Here is a 20,835-nt window from a genome sequence, read left to right as displayed (position 1 = left end):
TCTAGCCCTATTTGAGTTGCATTTCCACATGACCGGGACAAGGACAGCACCAAGGACAGACCCCGTGTGCCCAACGCTAACATAGACATGCTGAGCCTCTTTGTCCCCAGCACCACAATGTTATTGAACACACTGAAGAGCCTGAAGAGAGAGAGGATCACAATGGACCGCTCCGCTGCTGGCACACAGCAAAAACACGATCACTCCATGTCCTGTTCTTCCATGAATTGTAAAAAAGTGTTGCTTTCATTCATTCCTTCCTTCCTTTACAATTACCTTGTCGTTTATTATACCACTGGGACTCGGTAACGCCGTAAAGCGTTAGAACAGCATTAATCCCTGCAGGGATTAATGCTCAAGCCTGTGTTCAATCCTATCAGACGTCGCTCACAGGCACACAGGCGCACACACACACGCACACACGCACACGCACACACACACACACGCGCGCACACACACACACACACACACACACACACACACACACACACACACACACACACACACACACACACACACACACCGTAGACGATGACGGTGGCCGTGGTGCTCCTCCTCTTGGCCACGATGTTCTTGGCCACGCACGTGTAGTTGGCCGTGTCGGAGAGGCGCGCCTGCTTGATGATCAGGTTGTGGTCGATGGTGATGTAGAAGTTCCTGTCCTCCGCCGGGTCGATGGTCTCCTCATTCTTCAGCCACTCCACCTGAACAGAGGGAGAGGCAGACTCGTTGAGTGTGTGTGTGTCCGCTTTGGTTTTTACAAGCGTTATTTCACGTGGAACTTTGTGTGGCTTTGGTCCTGGAAGGTTGCATAAAAAAAACGTCTGTAGCGGAGAGGTGGAGTGGAGGCGTGGCTCTGTCTGTAGGGGAGAGATAGGAGGGGGCGTGGCCCTGACTGTAGGGGAGAGGAGGGGCGTGGCCCTGTCTGTAGGGGAGAGATAGGAGGGGGCGTGGCCCTGTCTGTAGGGGCGAGATAGGAGGGGGCGTGGCTCTGTCTGTAGGGGCGAGATAGGAGGGGGCGTGGCTCTGTCTGTAGGGGAGAGATAGGAGGGGGCGTGGCCTTGTGTGTAGGGGCGAGCAATAGGAGGGTGTGTGGCCCTGTCTGTAGGGGCGCAACAGGAGGGGGCGTGGCCCTGTCTGTAGGGGAGAGATAGGAGGGGGCGTGGCCCTGACTGTAGGGGCGAGATAGGAGGGGGCGTGGCCCTGTCTGTAGGGGAGAGATAGGAGGGGGCGTGGCCCTGTCTGTAGGGGAGAGATAGGAGGGGGTGTGGCCCTGTCTGTAGGGGAGAGATAGGAGGGGGCGTGGCCCTGACTGTAGGGGCGAGATAGGAGGGGGCGTGGCCCTGACTGTAGGGGAGAGGAGGGGCGTGGCCCTGTCTGTAGGGGAGAGATTGGAGGGGGCGTGGCTCTGTCTGTAGGGGAGCGATAGGAGAGGGCGTGGCCCTGTCTGTAGGGGCGAGATTGGAGGGGGCGTGGCTCTGTCTGTAGGGGAGCAATAGGAGGGGGCGTGGCCCTGTCTGTAGGGGCGAGATAGGAGGGGGAGTGGAGGCGTGGCCCTGTCTGTAGGGGAGCAATAGGAGGGGGCGTGGCCCTGACTGTAGGGGAGAGATAGGAGGGGGCGTGGCCCTGTCTGTAGGGGAGAGATAGGAGGGGGCGTGGCCCTGACTGTAGGGGAGAGATAGGAGGGGGCGTGGCTCTTGGGACCTGATCAGAAGACAATGTACTAATCATATGTCTTCTATTTTAAACATCGCGGAAGCCAGAGGGAGGAGGAAAACCAACCAAGCTTTACAAGACGAAGACGCCTGACGACATATTTTTGAGTTAGATTTACACCACAATAAAAGAGGTTTGTAGCACCACAATAAAAGATGCCCTGCTGTTGTTTCTTTACTGATATTGTTGTACCCGGCGCCCATTCCCTCCTTTACAACCATGTCTGATGTGATGCTGCCCGGGTTGTAGGAGTAGGACCACAGTGCTCTATCTATCTATGTTGGCCTCCATTAACGTTGTGGTTTTGAAATAAGTTAGCAGAGCAGTATCCAGCCTGTCTACACAGTGGGGTGTGTATCGTACACACACTCCACAGAATTGAGTGAACCACAATACCACTCTCTCTTGTAACCTTGGGGGCGGGGGGGGGGGGGGGGTTAGTTGAGAGACAAAAAGTGTTTGAATGTGATTTTTATAACGGTCCACTTGAGAGGGTTAAGAACAGGAGAAAAGGGATTAGTTTTGAGTGTTGTGGTAATCTTGTTTTTCCAACCGTCTCCATCCGAGGGCAGATGGGTTATTGCATGAAAAAAGGTTTGCCATTATAATCTTGTTTACAAAAATCTCAACAAAAAAAGGACACAAAAAGTACAACTACACTCAATTACTTAGGATAATATGGAAGGATAATATGATTGGAATATTTTATTCAAGAATGTAAGGCAATAAAAGTATTTAGCAATTTAGTTAAAATGTGTTCTGTAATCATTTATTTTATTTATTAGGGGTGTAACGATACACTCATTCATACCAAAATTTACGGGTCTAACGCTTCGATGCACGTTTCAAAAAAAAATATATATATATATTTTTTTTTTATACAATTTAATAAATCAAATCAAAATCAAATAAAAAAAATTGTTTAATAAAAAAAACAAAAAAAAAACTGCTGTACCGAAAAACATACCGAACCGTGACTTAAAAACCGAGGTAAGTACCGAATTGTGACTTTAGTGTATCGTTACACCGCTACTATTTATATTGCTTCTTTTGAAATTGTGCCCTGATGCATTTAACAAAAACATGACTGAGAGAGGCTTAAGAAGCCTCTACAGCTATTAAATAAGTAAAGTAGGACATTTTTGTTTTGTTTGACATTTCATCAACAGTTGTGAATTCACAATGGCTTCATTGTGTTTGAAAAGCAGATACTGTTAGCCAAGTGATTTAAAAATGGCCACTTTGACAGCATGTCAGATATTTTTATTTAGCTGTGTAAATACAGGTGAATGCCAGAAAAAACAAAGATATTGAATTCTCAACAGTGTTGTGCACAAAGGGGTACGCAGTTGGAAATGTAGGGGAAAAAATTGCATATGCCTGGGCGAAGGGTAAGACAGCGGGAGGCTTTTCCATTTACGAGGCTAATCACATTTCCTGTGTGCCATATTTACTGGTCTGAACCCTCATAAATTCTACCAGTCCACAGTTTAACAGCAAGCATATAAATGTCTGCACCACGGCGTTTAATTCACCTTGTTTAATGTCACCCCCCCCCTCCCATTAGGAAATGGGAATCTCAGATGTGGAAAGGATGGAATTTGGTGTTATTTTTAAGTTAACTGCCAGTGTGACTTTTCCAGGCATTTTCTTTCTCTCCCTCAGTGCTCTCTCTGCAATTCAATCTCTTTTTTATTTGTACTTTTGTAACTGTGTGCGTTTTTTGTATCTATGTGTTGTGTGTTAGTGTGTTATTTGTGTGCAAGTGTGTGCAAGTGTGTGTGTGTGTGTGTGTGTGTGTGTGTGTGTGTGTGTGTGTGTGTGTGTGTGTCTTCATGCCCTTGTGTGTTTGGCTTACTGTAACTGATTTCCTGCTCCTCGGTTCTCTGTCTCTCTGCTGACTCTTGAACTCTTTGGAGTTTCTGCAGTGCTCAATTGTGTTTTGCTATAGGAGTCTCTGACTACAGAGCCCACCCGTGGCTCAGTATTCTTATCTTTTCAGAGCCACGTGGCCTGACCTTCCGTCTCTTTTCCAAAAGAAAAGCCAAAACCTGGAAAACTATTTCAAAGTAAACAGCATAAGCCTTTGCACAATGCAACCTATCCAGGAAAACATCTTTGTTTGTTGACAAAGTTTGATGCTGTTTGATGAACGGAATCAATGTTGTTTCAGTTCACCAGTGTTTTACATATTGTTTGCCATGAAAACAAGTTGAACACTTTTTTTCCCTGTAGCCTCCTGGCGACCCAGTTGTAAAAATACGACATAAATTGATGGCTGTATCCTACATAAATACATAGAGAGAATGCAATGCAACATAATGGCCTGCTGTTATTTACACTTTCCCAGGGTAACGGAGAAGATCATAGATCGCCCCTGTAATCACCTACAATCACAGGCCTGGGGAACATTTGCTATTTTAATACCATTCACAATGACCCGTGTGCATCCCAATAAATACAACGTGGTCGACAGCCTCCACGCCGTGGAGATCATGGTCCGGGAAAAGTAGACCACTAAACCACCAAAATATGTCACAAAAATAAAAACGCTACTTCACTGCTTGAATTAAGCAATCTTACACGAGATGGCGTTCCTGAATGTCATTATTGGTACGCAAAGCACAGCCGTAGGAACGAGGCGCTTGTGCCGAGTTCCGAAGTCCTGTGCTTCAAGAACGCCATCTCAAGTAAGATTGCGGTTCAATAACACAAACCATCTTCATTATCAACAATATTGTAAAATGTTTTCATATTGTGGGTTAATTTGCCCTCAAATCCAAGCTTTCTGCCCGAGTTCATCTCCATCAGAAAATAGTTCCTATAGTAACGATAGCCGACTCTTGGTCAGATGAAAGTTGTTATGGAAACTAGGCTCATGAAAGTAGTTTCGGCTAGTTAGCGTAGCGATACTTTCTGTAATTAGGCGCGCTCTTTTTGTCCGTTCTTCCACCAGGCATTTAAATGCGCTCAAGAATGGGAATTGACCAATCGGAGTGCTTGCTTAAACTTGCGTGTTATTGAATATACGGTGAATGCCTCGTGTAGGGTTGTGTGTCCTGCACTCGGAGACACAACACTGTAGAGAAGCCTGGAGGGACACCTTATGTGTTCCGCTGGCTTCAGACAAGGAGACCTCATGTGGCGTCCACACTTCCACTGCCAGTGCATCATTAGACAAAGCTGTGTGTGTGTGTGTGTGTGTGTGTGTGTGTGTGTGTGTGTGTGTGTGTGTGTGTTGTGGCCGCGGGACCCTGGGTTCAAGCCAACAGCCAAAGAGAGAGCAAGCCAGATTTTGTTGTTCCAACCTCTCTACTACATCCCCTGCTTTTCTACTCATGTGCACACAAACGCACACATGCACGCACGGACGCACGGACGCACGCACGCACGCACGCACGCACACACAGACACACACACACTTTATTGGAAAACAGTGTTGGCAGCGTTCCCACGACCTACAGCTTGTGAGTATGTTTGTCAAAGACTGGAGGTTGTTGGTGGGCAGTGTGAGTAGAGTAATACCCACCAAGTAAACAGGTAAAGTTCCCTTAACCCAAACCAACACACCTATAAGGCGGAGCTGAGCATGTCCCGATGTGTTCCGCATGGTGGCTACATAGAGAGAGTATCACGATGTACGCATTCCTACAGCACACTGAAACAAGGCATCTCTTTGTGGCAAAGAAACAAATGCTACACTGAACACTTATGAGCTTATGAACACACATGTTCTCTTCCGCGGTGGTACGACAAAGCACAACCCAATGGAAACCACGGTTTAACAGCACGCAGGACCCCCGGCCAACCAAACGCCAAAGGAAAGGATCCTATTCTAAGACTAAGAATATTGTCAATGACAAGCACTATACATAGCACTTCAAAATGTCACAATGTGTCACTCACATCGAGATATTAGACATCTCATATCTGTTATTCATATTTTCAACATTAATTCATTATAAGTATTAGCATTATTATATTATAATGACTACTATTATAATGACTATTATTATTAATATTGAGGATTGATCTAAATGTTATAGGGAATAGTTGTATTCGCCATTTAATTAATAGCAATAATAGCAGTAATAATACAAATAGTGTGTGTTATCAGTGCATCCATATGATGATATGAGGGCTCTTATTATGAATTACTAAGTGACTAATTATGGGACATCTCAGACAGAATAACTTAATGGTGTGCACACATGCAGAAGTAGACGCGGACTGGCTTATTAACACACTTTCACACACTTCATATCCATTTATATGACATGCGTGTGTGTGTGTGTGTGTGTGGGTGTGTGGGGGTGTGTGTCACACACACACACACACACACACACACACACACACACACACCTCTGCCAGATGTGCCCGGTGTATTATGGTTATTATTGAGTCTAGTACTGTCAGCTAGAGACCCATCTCCATAATTGGCTAACTAGTTCCTATTAGTGAGCACACACATCCTGAACACACCCGCGCACACATGTACACACATGTACACACATGTACACACATGTACACACATGCTCCGTTATACTTGCAGGGGATAGACAGATCATTCGGTAAAAGGTGAGAATGTATATGTTTATAAAATGCTTACACTAAAACGTCAGAGAAATCCAAAAAAACAAACAAAAAAAGCATTAAATAAATAAAGAAAGTAGTGAAAAACAGACACAGGGCACAGAAAACTAGCGAACACACATCCATGCATGGAACACCCAGAAGGAGCACATGTGTGTGTTTCCCTGCGTTCCTCCCAATTGACACCTGGCTGGATATCTGATGCGCGATATGATGCCTCTGACACATGTGTAAGCAAGTGTCTGGTCTGCATCCCCCCCCCCCCCCCTCCCCCACATGCCCGCCCCCCAATGTGTCTCTAAGTAGAATGGTAATCAAGCTTTTCATTAGCACAGTAACAAAGCCCATTACCGGCTAATCAACCATCTTCAAACCCATTGGACGAAAACTAATAGAAAATTAATCCAACAGTGCACATGAACAAAGTAGACATTGTGGGTGTTATCGTATGTTTATTTTGCGTGTGTGTGTATGTGTGTGTGTGTGTGTACGTGTGTGTATCTGTGTATCTAATTTAGATAATACATTCATCCCATCAGAAGACGCAAAAACGCTTTATGAATCACTGCGCATCATGGCAACCGTGAATAATATCCAGCTAAAGCGATGTGCTGGTGATGTACCACAAATATCAGCTCATGTCAATCAGAACGTACCTTTGTCTTCAATATGACATCACATTTCAAAACTAGATGGAAAAAAAACACTAGAATGAGAGTAATCCTCTTTCTATGCAATAGTCAAGAAATGACTTGTGATTAATTGACATATCATTTGATCTGTTTTATTTGACGTTTTGTTCATCATATAACACAACAACTGTTAAGAGTCAAAAATAATTAATAACTAGACTATTTGATCCATGTATCTTGATGGCGTTTGTTCGGTTTTGCAGACGATTCTCAGTCGACATCAGACGGCGACATATCAAGTCACATTTTACGTTTCGTTTCATCAGCAAGCACTGAAACATGAAACGGGCTTTCTGTCTGGCGCCCGTCTCTAAATACGACGGCAACGCTTCAACCGCGAGCGGCAAGAACGCCGAGGTGTTGCATTGATCCAATCAGACGCCCATAGGCCGTCGATAGCCGACGCCGGTTTAAATCCTCGCTCTTAATTGGCCATATGTCGCTCCGTCTCCATGCCTGCGCCTCTCACCACACCAAGGGAGGTGATTAGGCCCGCGTTCCTCCTCCTGGCCGACGATGCTGGGCGGAGGGGGTGGTGGTGGTGACGGGAAGATGAGTGGTAAGAGGAGCAGGCTGGATCCCCTCTCTCCTCCACCACCACCACCAACACCACCAACCCCACCACCATCACCAACACCCCCACCACTACCACAACCATCACCACAACTGCCAAGTCTGGGCAGATTGCATGGGGTTAATTCAAGGTCACACCGTGCATGTATGTATATCTAACGCGGGCTGGGTGGGGGTGAGGGTGTGGGTTGATGTGTGTGTGTGTGTGTGTGTGTGTGTGTGTGTGGGGCGAGGGTGTGAACGGGAGTGAATGCATGCATGGGTGCACATCATTGTGTGTGTGTGCATGTGTGTGTGTCTGTGTGTGAGTGTGTCTGGGTGTGTGTGTGTGTGTGTGTACGTGTGCGTGCTATCTTGGGATTTCAGCGATTCAGACAGCTTAATTAACTTGATGCAGGCAAGTGACATTAGGGCCCAATTATAGCACCTGACCACACTGACACAACTGGGTCATCAGTGAGACTGGCCCTCTATTATTACACTCACACACACACAGAATGGATGACTACCCATTACTGGCGTTTTTAAAAGGCATTTCCTTTTCTAGCTTCTAAAACATTTCAGAATGATCTAAAGCAGTATCTTATATTCTTATGAACCGTAACATGGTCGTTAGCACATGAAGAGGGTAAAAGGAACATTTTGACGGATCGCAAATTGAACGGTGCCTGGATGCTCTTTGATGTTGTACAATTGATGTTGCACTGATGAAACTTTTGCCCAGAGAGGAACACTGCCGCTGTTTTGCTAAGAAACTCTGCAGCCGTTCATCTTTTATGCCTTGTTAACATACGTTGAGGCTTCAGGAAGAAGCCAGAAAGTAGAAATGAAAAGAGGAGCAGAGAGCCAAAGGTGAAGCTTCAAAGTATCTTGTGTTGAGAGGGCTTTTAATAATCGGAGTTTAGACGTGCAACTTTATCCGGGAGAATTTAAATGGAAGGCGGAGCACCGTAGGTCACGCAGGAATTGGTTTGGTGGATATTTTTCACTGCAGAAAGGATAAAATAATAGCACTAAATAAATGTGAATATAGCGTTGAAGCGGGAGCAGATTTTTGTTGTCATTTGTTGAGATGTCACAACAGCAACTTTTAAACCAATCAAAGACACGCACGCTTCATTATAATTCAGAATAATATGATCGTGATAATCCTGGAAGGTATCTGCTTTCCTATCCCGACTACACCTTCATGTCTATATAGAGCACGGTATGTACACAGTATACTCAACATAAGTTAGTACATTTCACAGCAGAAGGGCATTCCCTTCACATCGAAGAACCAGTCCACCGCCGCGTAGTATCTCCAGCGATCTCCTCTGTAAACAGAGGGGGGGGGGGGTCACTAGGCAACTATTAGGCAACACGGTGTATACATACTACTGTAGTATGTATGCATACTGTAGTATGTAGCATGCCACGCAGGGCAGGAGACAACAAAGGAGTCCGTGAAGTGGGCTGTGGCGATGAGACGGCACGGCAGAGAACTCTCCGAGGGTGTCCCACACAGACAGAACTGGGACACACAGGAGGACACATCGCCAGGACCCGTTCGCTATTTATAACCCTGCCCCCCCCCCCCCAGTTAACAGGAAGAGCCAGGGACGGCGTGGGAGATTGGGTGGTGTTTGGCACGTATGATGCAAAATGTGTCGTTTGATTGAAGCATGCTGCAACATTTCCATGGGTACTGGATGGCGAGGGATTTATGTTGTGCCATTTGGTAGGATTCTAAGGATTCTGAAGAATGTAGAATGCTTGGCGATGCCTGTGTGTGCGTTGGAGGGGTGTGTGTGTGTGTGTGTGACGTGTGTGTGTGTGTGTGTGTGTGTGTGTGTGTGTGTGTGTGTGTGTGTGTGTGATGTGTGTGTTTCAGTGATAGGCTTCCAGAGAAATGCTGAAGAACATAAAATGGAGAAAATTCTGGAGCAAGGAGACGCTAAATTAAAAAAAAATGATACAGTGACAATAATAAGAGAGCAGAGGACAGAGGACAGAGGAGATGACAGGAGAAGAGGAGAGAAGAAGAAAGAAAAGGAGAGGAGGAAAGAGGGGAGCAGAGGAGAGGGGGGGTTAGTAACTGGAAATAAATGAGGTCATGTGCTGCTGAGCGAAGTCTGCATCCTCGAAACACACACACACACACAAATATACACACACACACACACACACACACACACACACACACACACACACAACATTACCTTTGAGACCGAACACAGGTGCAAATGCCTCCCAGTGATCTATTAGACTCCCCCTCCCATGTCATCTCCCCACCTCCCCCCAATCCGCTCAGACAAAGGGGCAGGGGGGGGGAGGGAGAGAGAGGTATGGGATGCAGTGAAGGCCACGGTCAGAGCTGAATTTGTTCTTGTTCGCAGGTGCAGAACTTAGCTTACTCCAACACACACACACACACACACACACACACACAAACACACGTACGGCAAGTGTAAAACCTATGCAGAAACCTTAAGCAGGTAAAACAAAGACAAAGGAACAATGGTAGTGGAGGAATTCAAAGGGGACAAAGAGAGGGAATGCCAAGGGCCATATAGATGTATTATTCCCTGCGTCCCATTTGCATTTTTCCACATTCTGTCAACAATTAGGAGGACAAGGATAGTGTGAGGTGCAGGGGGGCTGTCAGAGATATATGGGGGCGATGTTGCAGGAGTGCGGTGGACTCAACACAAGGGAAAGGAGAATGTAGGTGGAAGAAAAAATACACATGGGGACCTAGCTAAAAAAAGGCAGTGGTGAAGAAGTGGAGAAAAAATGCAAAGGAAGGAAGGAAAGATTAAAGTGAGGCGGTGAGTATTCGTCATATGCGATGTGTCAGGACTCCAGCTGTGTGTGAGCTTGGTTGGATATGACATGATTTTTTGCCCCCTCACATTTTTCAATCACTGTCATTCTTTTCACTTGCATACATCCATTCACATCATCAATTTGATGTTGATGATTCACGCCCGGGAAATGGGCCCAGGCTGCGAAGTGAATGAAGAAAAGTATTATGGAGCTTTATAATTATAATTATTGAAATATTTTTTCAACGTATTACTCTGTTATAGGACACAATTAATCCCCTGTGTAAAGAATGTCTTCAATAGTTCCCCTGGCACCAATGAGCCAATGAAAACCTATTAGAATTGGAAAATTTTGCCCTCCATGTCCCCTCTACTTTAGTTTAGTTTTAATGCTCCTCTCCAACTTTAAAGGGCCAGGTTATGGCCATAATGGACTGCTGCTTCTGCTGAGGGCACCAGATTTTGGTGGGGTGAGTATGAGGGGGACAGGGAGGAGGTATAAAAGGAAGTGTGCCAGTGGAGGAGAATGCAGTGCAGTGGCCTTGGATGAAAGCATTGAAAGGGGAACGAGTTTGGAAAAAGAAAGACAAGAAGTAGCCATTGGCCCTCGATTGAGGGTTGGAATTGACGTGGACTTCTATTGAGGCTGCAACATTGTCCACCATTTTCCGTTGAAATGTTCAGTAGAGTAACGTGCCAAGGCTGAAAAAGGCTAAGCTTTGGAAATGAGTGAGAGAGGGATTGTTTGCACAGAAATAAACATATATGAATAACACTGGATTTAGTTTAGTAGTAAAACTTCACATTATGTAGGTTACTTAGACGGGAAAAAAATAAAATAAAATAACAACACGTTTCAGCTGTCAACAAATCCAGTTGTTGGAGAGAGAGAGAGAGAGAGAGAGAGAGAGAGAGAGAGAGAGAGAGAGAGATACACTTCAAGAGAGAGAGAGAGCGAGAGAGAGAGAGAGAGAGAGAGAGAGAGAGAGAGAGAGAGAGAGAGAGAGGGAGAGAGAGAGATACGCTTCAAGAGAGAGAGAGAGGGGGGAGCTGCGTTAAAATGTATGGCGAGACAACTGGGTCTGAAATCCTGGCGTAAAAAGGTCAGCCGTACAGGAGATGTACAGGGTGAGGAAACGATGACAGAGGAGCCATGAGAGAAGGGAAGGGAAGAAACTAGGCCACATTGGAAACTAGGAAACGAGAAACAAGGATTGATGAAATAAGGGTGGGCGTGCTGGGAGCTGGGAACTGGGACGAAAACAACAACACACAACGAATGGAAGAATTAGCAGAAACGCAAACAAAATCACATACAGACACAGCGGGAGAGCTGCGGTGGGCTCCTGACAATGCATGCTGGGTAAATTGTCTCAGGCGGCAGTGGAACGACGGCCGGCCGAACCCCGGAGCCGAGCGTTTTGCGGTGAGAAGGTGAGCCGAGTGTAGCGCAGACATCAGTTTGCTGGACGCCCACCGTAAGGAATGACAGTAAGGCAAGTCCCCTCAGCGACTCTGGCATATCTGGCGGAGACACCCCCCCCGACTCCCCCACCCCTAGACATGCAATGACCACGGAACAGCATGAGACATCGCTGAATCAACACTGGCGTGTCACCGCAGGGAACTGGCTCGCTCGGGAAAGTGCAACACCACAATGGTAAGAGAAGTGGCTCGCTCAAGTGTGCACTCTGTGGCATTTGGTACATTGAGACGAGCTCCTGACAGGACAATTATTTCAGTGGAAGTTGTTTTTCACAACTCAAACTCAACAGTGGTTTCTTTAAACGCACGCCCCGGAAAAGGGGAGGAATGAGAATGGGATGTAAAGGAGCCAAATGTACACAGCCAATGATGTTAAAGTTAAACAGTCAACAAGCGAGAGCAACATTTGGGAGAAATGTTCGCTTGGCGTTAAAATCGATCTCAAAGTGTGACACGAATGCGTCAAAAAGCTTCAGTTTTAAAACACTCCCACGGTGCATTTGTGTGTATGCATGCACGTTTGTGCATGTGTGTGTGTGTGTGCATGTGTGTGTAAAGAGAGTCCATGTGTGTGTGTGTCTCTCTGTCTAAGCTGGTGGGTTGTGTGGTGTAGGAGTGTTGATGGCACTTCATAACGATAATCACTTCATAAGCGGAGCGGAGAGGAGAGGAGCGAGGCAGTGCTGGGCTGATTGGGGGCAGACAAATCCCTTTTAATTGACTCTCTAATGCTCTCTAGTGTTTTGAAATCTGCCCACCCACCAACAAGATCAGCCTCACTTTATTAGCAGGGGTCAGTTGTTGACAGTTGTTAAAGACAAGGGCGGGCTTTATGTGGAGGGCTGGGGTTAGGACCCAGATATCCTGCAATTGGAGAGTTTATGACCTCCTTTCCCATCCTCTGCATGCAAAGAGATTGGCGAGGAAGCATATTAAAATCTAGTTTGATGAGTTGGAGAGACTGAAGAGGAGTAGGGGTCACTGAAAACGTGACTGGGTGTGTACCTTGGATGTCATTCGTTGTATGGGCACAGACATGTTTCAAGGGGCCTGGGATTCTTTGTAATTTGTAAATGGTGGCGTGCATTTACAGAATGCAGTAATTAGATTGACTGTCGAAGGCTATAGCAGTGTAAAGGTGTGTTCACACCGCACTTCGCCCCGCGACACGTTTCAATGTTAAGTGAACGTGGAGACGCGAATCGGGCGAATTTTTTTTTCGCCGATACGCGCGACAAGATTTGATTGACAGCGCGAAATTTTTCCACGTGAACGGCGAGCGCGTTCACGTGGATTCGCGCCGCGAATAATTCGCCCCGCGAATAATTCGCCCCGCGAATAAAGTTAAAATATTTCAACTTCTTCGCAGCATTCGCGTTGAAACAATCAGCGTTCACTCCCTGTGGGTAACGTGGGTGAAGTAACGTAAAACAGCCAATCAGCGTTCACTCCCTGGGTGACGTCACGTAACAGCCAATCAGTTCACTCCCTGGGTGAAGTAACGTAAAACAGCCAATCACCGTTCAACCGTTCAGTGAACCGCAGCTTGGAGGAGAAAGTGATTGTTTGCGACTCCCGCTCTATATCTACATATAATATATAAATATCTATATCATATAATATATACGATATATATAATATCACGGCACAAAGCGGTGTGCGCCTCCGGATTATATTATTAACCCATAAACGACGGGCTCTCCCTCTTCCACAACAGGTACAGACACACATCTCGGCCATGGTTGATGAGAATGAATTGGCATGAATGACCGTTGCCAGGCAAAAAAAAAATTCGCCCCGCGAATGCACACAAAAATGCACAGCGACAGATTATGATTTGTCGCGCGGCAACATTCGCCTATTCGCGCGAATAGGCGAAATGGGACAAAGTGCGGTGTGAACACACAGTTATAACAACACTCTTGTACACGTAACAGCAATTATTATGTGCTTTACTTAATATCGTTTACCGGGTGTTCTCTCCTTCGGATAATTGGTCACAAATGACTGTGACCAACGCATAACGAAGAGATGGACCCTTGTGTTTGGGAAAGCTAGAGTCGTCTCTAGAGTATGTTGTCATGTATCTGGATGTGCCTATTAGCGGAGGCCAGGCGTAGCGCTAACGAGAGGCAGCGAGTGTAGCGCTACACTCTACTCGGCAGAACGGTTCATTTACACCTCCTATAAGTGCCCAAAGTTTGTTAGCAAACAGATGTTTGAGCTGACCAGTATAACAATCAATACCCACCCTTTACTCCTAAGAAACGAAGCAGCTAAAAAATAACCCCGATTACAGTATTATCTTCACTCCTTTAATGGATTTCAGATTGTTGGGCTGAGAAAGGTGGCGGCTATATAAGTTGCAGGCCATTCACGGCAAAATCAATTGACATATTAATAGCAACTCTCAATTGTATATTATACCATTAAAAGTTACACAGACATTTGGTTATATATATATATATATATATAATATATTTTTATATATATATATATATTTTTTTATATATATATATATATATATTTTTTTTTTTATGAATCTTCAAGTATATATATATATATATATATATATATATATATATATATATATATATATATATATATATATACTTGAAGATTCATAAAAAAAAATCGGACCCTTATCTACACTATGACATGAGGTCAGGCAAACGACACTGCGGGGCCAGTTTTCCGGTGGCTGCGATAACTAACGCCAGCCTCGACCGCCCGAGTCAGGCTCTCTGCCGGCGGACACGGCCACCCTTGGTGTCAGAGAATGTGTTCATTCGTCCAGAACAACACCGCCGGGGCCACCAAGGGCAGGCCAGAGGGTCCGCTGGTGTGTGTGTGTCCGCTGTGTGTGTGTGTGTCCGCTGTGTGTGTGTGTGTGTCCACTGTGTGTGTGTGTGTGTGTGTGTGTGTGTGTGTGTGTGTGTGTGTGTGTGTACTTGTGTGTGTGTGTGTGTGTGTGTGTGTGTGTGTGTACTTGTGTGTGTGTGTGTGTGTGTGTGTGTGTGTGGGACGCCGCGAGATGTGGCCATCACTCGACCGCGTAGTGTCAAAGCTGTCAGGTGCTTGAGAAATACGTTGGAGAGGAAAAAAAAAAAAATTACCGTGTGGAGACACACGGTAAGTGAAAGAGAGTGCGGGACGGAGATAGCGGGGTGAGGAGATGACAGGAATGAAATGAGCGAAAAACAAGAAAGAAAAAAAAAAAACACACACACGGAGAACGGGGGTGCTCTGTTACCGCAGAAGAACAAAGCGGAACAGACACCGGGGCGCACGCGACTCAAGTACCGCGCGAGGAATTGAAAAGAAAACGCGGAAGGGTCAAGCCCATTTTCTCGTGAGTACATTTAAACCCCCTTTTATGCTGTTGCCAAACAGTCAAGTATAATGGGATGGGTTGATGGGTGAGAAAAAACGAAAACAAAGGAAAAATGCCCTTCTTTTTCTGAAGTGTTTTTGCCGAAAGCCTTTGAAAAAGTAATGAAAGGATAAGGCGAAAGAGTCATGGTTCTGAGACATTTGGGAAGAGAGGGGGGGGGGGGGGGGGGTGGAACAAGAGGCGGTACACCCCTCAATCATTATCGTCTGCCCACAGACTTCTGAGCCGAGGAGCCACTCAAGCGTTTATGCAGCACAAAGGGGAACGCAAACCCCTTCATTTCCAAAAGAATCAGCTCTCGAACCACAGGAAACAACTAAAGTACATGTCATCTACTGCTCCCTCACTTCCTGTTCTCTCCGAGCGGGAGAAAGCTAGCAGGTTCAATTGTCGGTTGGGGAACAGAAAAAAGGAAAAAGACAAAACGACAATAAAGCTAAAGACCGCAGCCTCGCTTAAGTCTATGGTAGAGGACTAGATTGATGGTTTCCTTAAACGGCCACGCATAAGGGTGAATGTGAAAACCAATGGATGAAGTCACTTTGAGTTGTGAAATCACAGAGGGGAAAGCTAAGCTTGTTGGGTTTGTTTTTCTTGTCAGCAAGCCAAGGTAAACGTCTGGAGAGCGAGCGGGATGGGAAGCCACCTCGATGAGGAACAGGAGAAGCAAGATGAACAGAGAGAGAGAGAGAGATAAAGATATACATAGTGTGTAAGATAAAGTGACATATGGAGAGAGTGAGTGAGAGGTTGAAAGAGAGAGAGAAAGGGAGCGTAAGAGGAGTGTGTGAAAGAAAGGAGAGCAAGAGGAGTGTGTGAAAGAAAGGGTGACAAGATGGAGGGAGAAGAGATAGAGCGAGTCAGAAAGAGAGTCATCTGAATTAATTAATTAGTTAATTAGTTAGTAAAAAATACAAAGACACACATATAAATATTTATAGTGTGCATGGCCGAGTCTCTGAACGTAGGAAAGAATGTGGTGCAACAACAAGTGTGTGTCTGTGTCTGTGTGTATGTGTGTTTGTGTGGGTATGTGCGTGTGCATGCGTGGGCACTTTTACACAATAGAATAAAATATTAGTCAACATCCCATTAGGGAATGATCATAATAATCTCTACCGCTATCCAGAACGCCCGACCACCACAATACATCCACAATCAAAACAATAGACAACAAAAGCTAATTTTCCTCCCATTTGTAAATGCCTCCTCAGCGATCGGCTGCCAGCAAATTATTTCCACAAGCTTTCCAATAATAATTCCCAGAGACTCCATGAATCCAAATCCAAAACAGATGAGTTAAAAAAAAGAAAAGAAACGATTGCTGACTAATCTGCGGATTATGGATATGATTTGTGACAGAGATGGAGGATCAAGGTAGAACACGAGGGAGGAGATGAGTCGTGGGGGCTGACTGTTCTATCTGAAAGAGGATTAGGCGGGAGATCTATTGGGAAAGGTGCGCTACACAAATAGTTTGGTGGTCTTTGTGCACAGGCACGTGGCGGTACGTCGAGAGAGCCCATGGTCTCTCCTGTGTCCTGCGGTGGGCCGCTGGAGGATGATTGGAGGAAGACTGGAGCTCTCGTGGAGACACACGGTCCAGTCGGTCGAACTCTGTTTGCAGGATGCGTCCGCTCCCTGCAGTAAGTGGTATTAGGTTTCCTTCAATCAGACATCCGTTCAGGACCACACAGATTACCTCCAGCAAAACAAAACGATTTCTTCTTAGTTTCCTTTTGGCTTTAATAAAAAAAAAACGCACAGTATTAGTATGCATGGTGCTTAAAAGCACCAGATAGGAGGGTTAGGGTTAGGAGTTCACACAAGGGGGACGAAAGCAAAACAAATCCGAAGGAGGAATCAGCAAGTGCTTTATGAACCCACACTTGTATCAACACACTGGTTGTTTCACCGAGATGCTCCTTGGCTAGGGAACGTACCTTGGAGAAAAAAAAAACTGCTGTATTCTATTTGCCTAGAAAACACTTTAATTTGGTGCCTTGATTTGGCTAAACGTACAATGGTTCAGCGGTGGCTCGCTGCCGGCATCATTACAAAATAACTGCTCCAACTAGTCACCGGAAAGAAGAGGCATTCTCAAAAGACGAAGACAATAACAACAGTATCCGGCGCACTGCTCTGTTGTTGTTATTCTTGCACCACCACCACCCACACTGAAGAAGAACGGAACACGGTTCTGCTAACAGGACAGTGCTTTAAAGCCCACATGAAACACTCACATCTGCTATGTATGAGCAAAACCAAGGACAAGGCTTTTGTCATATTCCCGGTGCATCGCAGCACACTGTACTTTAATCCAACCTGTCAGTCCCACTGTGTATTGGAGGCATTTCACCACCGCAGATGTCACAACCCCCCCCAGAGAGGCTTCGCTGCTAATTGCATGACATGTTAAAGGCAGTAACTGCAGGGAGTTTGCATCGGGGCAGTGTGTGCGTCGATAACAAATACACACACACACACACACACACACACACACACACACACACACACACACACACACACACAACCACATAAACATGAATAGACAGACGCACACACATTCACACTCAGACAGGCGCACAAATTATTGGAAGGCTTGAATGTATGTATGGGAGTGTGGGGTTGCCGGTAGTGCTGTGCTCAAACTGGGGTGCTGATGAGTTGTGACAGGCGAGTCAGCCATCGTCTGAATCACATGACGTAAACAGCCATGGAAGACCACCATGCCCACACCCAGAGACCGCCTGGACTAAAACTGTGTTAGCAGAAATATGAACTGACACAAACGTACATACATGTATACATGGACATTGGGGCCAATTAAACGCACGCGGGCAGAAAACTGCATAAATATTGAAAAAAAATATCTGTATGTAAATATATTCCATGTTGACGTGGACTATGTTGGAAATCGCTTTTCAACGAGTAAAGAGTCACACAGATGTAAAACGATGTTTTCACGCTGGATTTCGCACAAAGTCAATCATTGAAAAAGACACTGTGAGGTAGGCCAGAGGCTGTGTGTGTGTGTGTGTGTGTGTGTGTGTGTGTGTGTGTGTGTGTGTGTGTATGTGTGTTAGAGATTTCTGGCCTGACAGCCACACCAGCTGGAAGGAAATCCCTGCTCCCAGCCTGCATGCTTGGTGCTGCCACAAACTCCTAATATCTCCAATATCTTGACGCCAAAGTCCCCATTACACAGTGGCACGTTATTAAATATTTACAGGAGAGAAGGACAGAGAGTGGAAATTCAGCAATCCTTCCATCTGACTTCTCTCAATTACTAGTTTTGAATAGATACAATGCTTTGTAATGTGTAAGAAATTAACAATCATACAGGTTTATGCTCCCTGTTTTACAATATTAATTAACAATTAATTAACAATGACACTCATTCTGAAACTCGCATGGATAATAAGAAGCAGTTGTCTGAAACTCTGTGTTCATTTAGGGTATAAATATAGAGGTTCAGACTGTGGATTGAGTGGTTTAAAATGTGACAGGAACTTGGACAACATGGACAGATCAAGTCCGGGCTGTTTGGGTGTGTGTGTGTGTGTGTGTGTGTGTGTGTGTGTGTGTGTGTGTGTGTGGGTTGGGAGGAAGCTGTCACCACATGTGTTTATTTCAAAGCAGTTGGGGAAATCACTCACACACTCAGACAGAACACACACACACACACACACACAGACACACACACGCACATGCACACACACACACACACACACACACACACACACACACACACACACACACACACACACACGCACGCATGCATGCAAACACTGGCACACAAACACACACAAAGAGGCATGTACGTGCATTGAGCACGTAGTGGAGAGGTGAGGTCTATTGGCTTGTTCTTGCCTTTGGGTCTTTTTAACTCTCATAGTTTAGAGAGAGCATCAATCATTGTGTCAGTGTGCTCTCATCCTTTCACGGCACAGACGTCTAATTAATACTGCACTCCACGGGGAATCCAGCCACACTTTACCGCTATATGGTAGAACACATCTAGATGCCATGTCTATGGCAAGATGTTTTTTCAACATAACGTGCGCGACTGTGGAAAAAAAACAGTTGCACGCGTATGATGCCCAAAGTGCGTTGCCAGGGGGAGACGCAAAATAATGATTTTGTCTTTTCAAGTCAATTAGAGACTTGAGTCTCATACGAAGCGAGCAAAGAAAGAAAAAAAAAAACAGCTCCACCGCCATCACCCCGCCTCGTGTGAGAGGCTCCGTTAAAGCATCACGATTCTCTTTTCTCTCTCTGTGTTGCGCCACAAAAATATGAGCAGATATTGGGCTTAAAAAGCGAACATTTCATATCGGAGAAACAGCCGAAGACGCCGTGCTGCACTGAGATGGTCTCCAGACCGGCCGTCTTCATCCGGCAACTTTTACCGTTGAAGCTGTCGGCTTTCCGTGAGCTTTGGAGAGGCTTTCCGTCAGAGTTTAAAGAGATTTGGCCTCTCTTCAGGCTTTTCCGAGTGTCTCCACATGTGGCGGAGAAAGCCCCGGATTCAAGGAGACGAATCAATCCGTCCGGGAGTGTTTCTGATGACAACAGCAATTCTTCTATAAGACGGTTTATATAGAATATATATATATATATATATATATATATATATATATATATGCCTTTGAGTGGCTTGACCTTCAGGAGGTCACAACGCGGGAGTTTAGCTGCAGTTGCAAGCGATGACTGGACACTGTGTTTGCGTGTGCGCTTGTGTGTGTGTGTGTGTGTGTGTGTGTGTGTGTGTGTGTGTGTGTGTGTCTGTGTGTGCGTTGTGCGCGTGTGTGTGCGTCCGAGGACTTGCCGTGTTTCGATGTGGCCATGCTGTAGGGCAACGTGACGCATGCCTAGCGTAGCATCAGCCTCAGCGTCGCGGCGCGCGGCGTATTACATTTCAGGGCGGCCGACCCCGTCACACGGGCTCCTTTACAACATTCATCCGGTGCCAAACCGCTGCCGCTGCTAATATTAGCCCGGTTCGGAAGGGGAGCGCTACGGCCGAGCCCTGACCCGCCAGAGAGCTTCCGTCACGGGGGAGGAGTGAAAGGGATGACCGTGTGACCGTGTGTGTGTGTGTGTGTGTGTGTGTGTGTGTGTGTGACAGAAAAGGACGTTTGTGATAAGAGAACACAAAAGGAAAGGAAAGGAAAAAAGGTCAGGGACGATGTGAAAGAGAGGTCGGCACTCCAGTCAGAGGTTGCGAGCAGGTTTTTAAACTCACATGGCCCATAATGAGCTCTCCAGCAGACAGAGGACAGACCAATCCATTTGGTCAGCCTGAAATCCCATTATGACACCACCGCCAAAGAATAGAGGGAGAAGATAAAACCCACTGGAAAGGATAGCGATGCACTGGCGTGTGTGTGTGTGTGTGTGCGTGTGTGTGTTCCTGTGTAAAAGCCTGTCTCTGCATGAACATTTTATGTGGGCCTGTATTTTCCGTCATTCTGTGTGTGAGTGTGTGTGGGTGTATGTGTGATGGTGTGTGTGTTTGCACAGTGCCAGAAAATGAAATGAAAGAGAACTGATGAAGAATCAGAGGTGGGTC

General features: G+C 45.9%; 1 protein-coding gene across 1 annotated transcript in view; it reads right to left on the bottom strand.

The window, feature by feature from the left end:
- Nucleotides 1-20,835, bottom strand: part of LOC311343273 (netrin receptor UNC5C-like) — a gene marked incomplete at its 3' end in the record, with an annotated part of 149,673 nt that overhangs the window by 40,398 nt on the left and 88,440 nt on the right. Inside the window, exon 5 of the mRNA XM_084468150.1 lies at nucleotides 524-704. Coding sequence (XP_084324276.1) covers nucleotides 524-704 — 181 coding nt within the window. The remainder of the gene's footprint in view (nucleotides 1-523; nucleotides 705-20,835) is intronic.

The sequence above is a fragment of the Micromesistius poutassou genome (genome assembly GCF_964030765.1).
Source record: "Micromesistius poutassou genome assembly, chromosome: 5".
Taxonomy (NCBI): Eukaryota; Metazoa; Chordata; class Actinopteri; order Gadiformes; family Gadidae; genus Micromesistius; species Micromesistius poutassou.
Note: the sequence above shows the minus strand (reverse complement) of the source record. Positions and strands in the feature narration are given on the sequence as shown.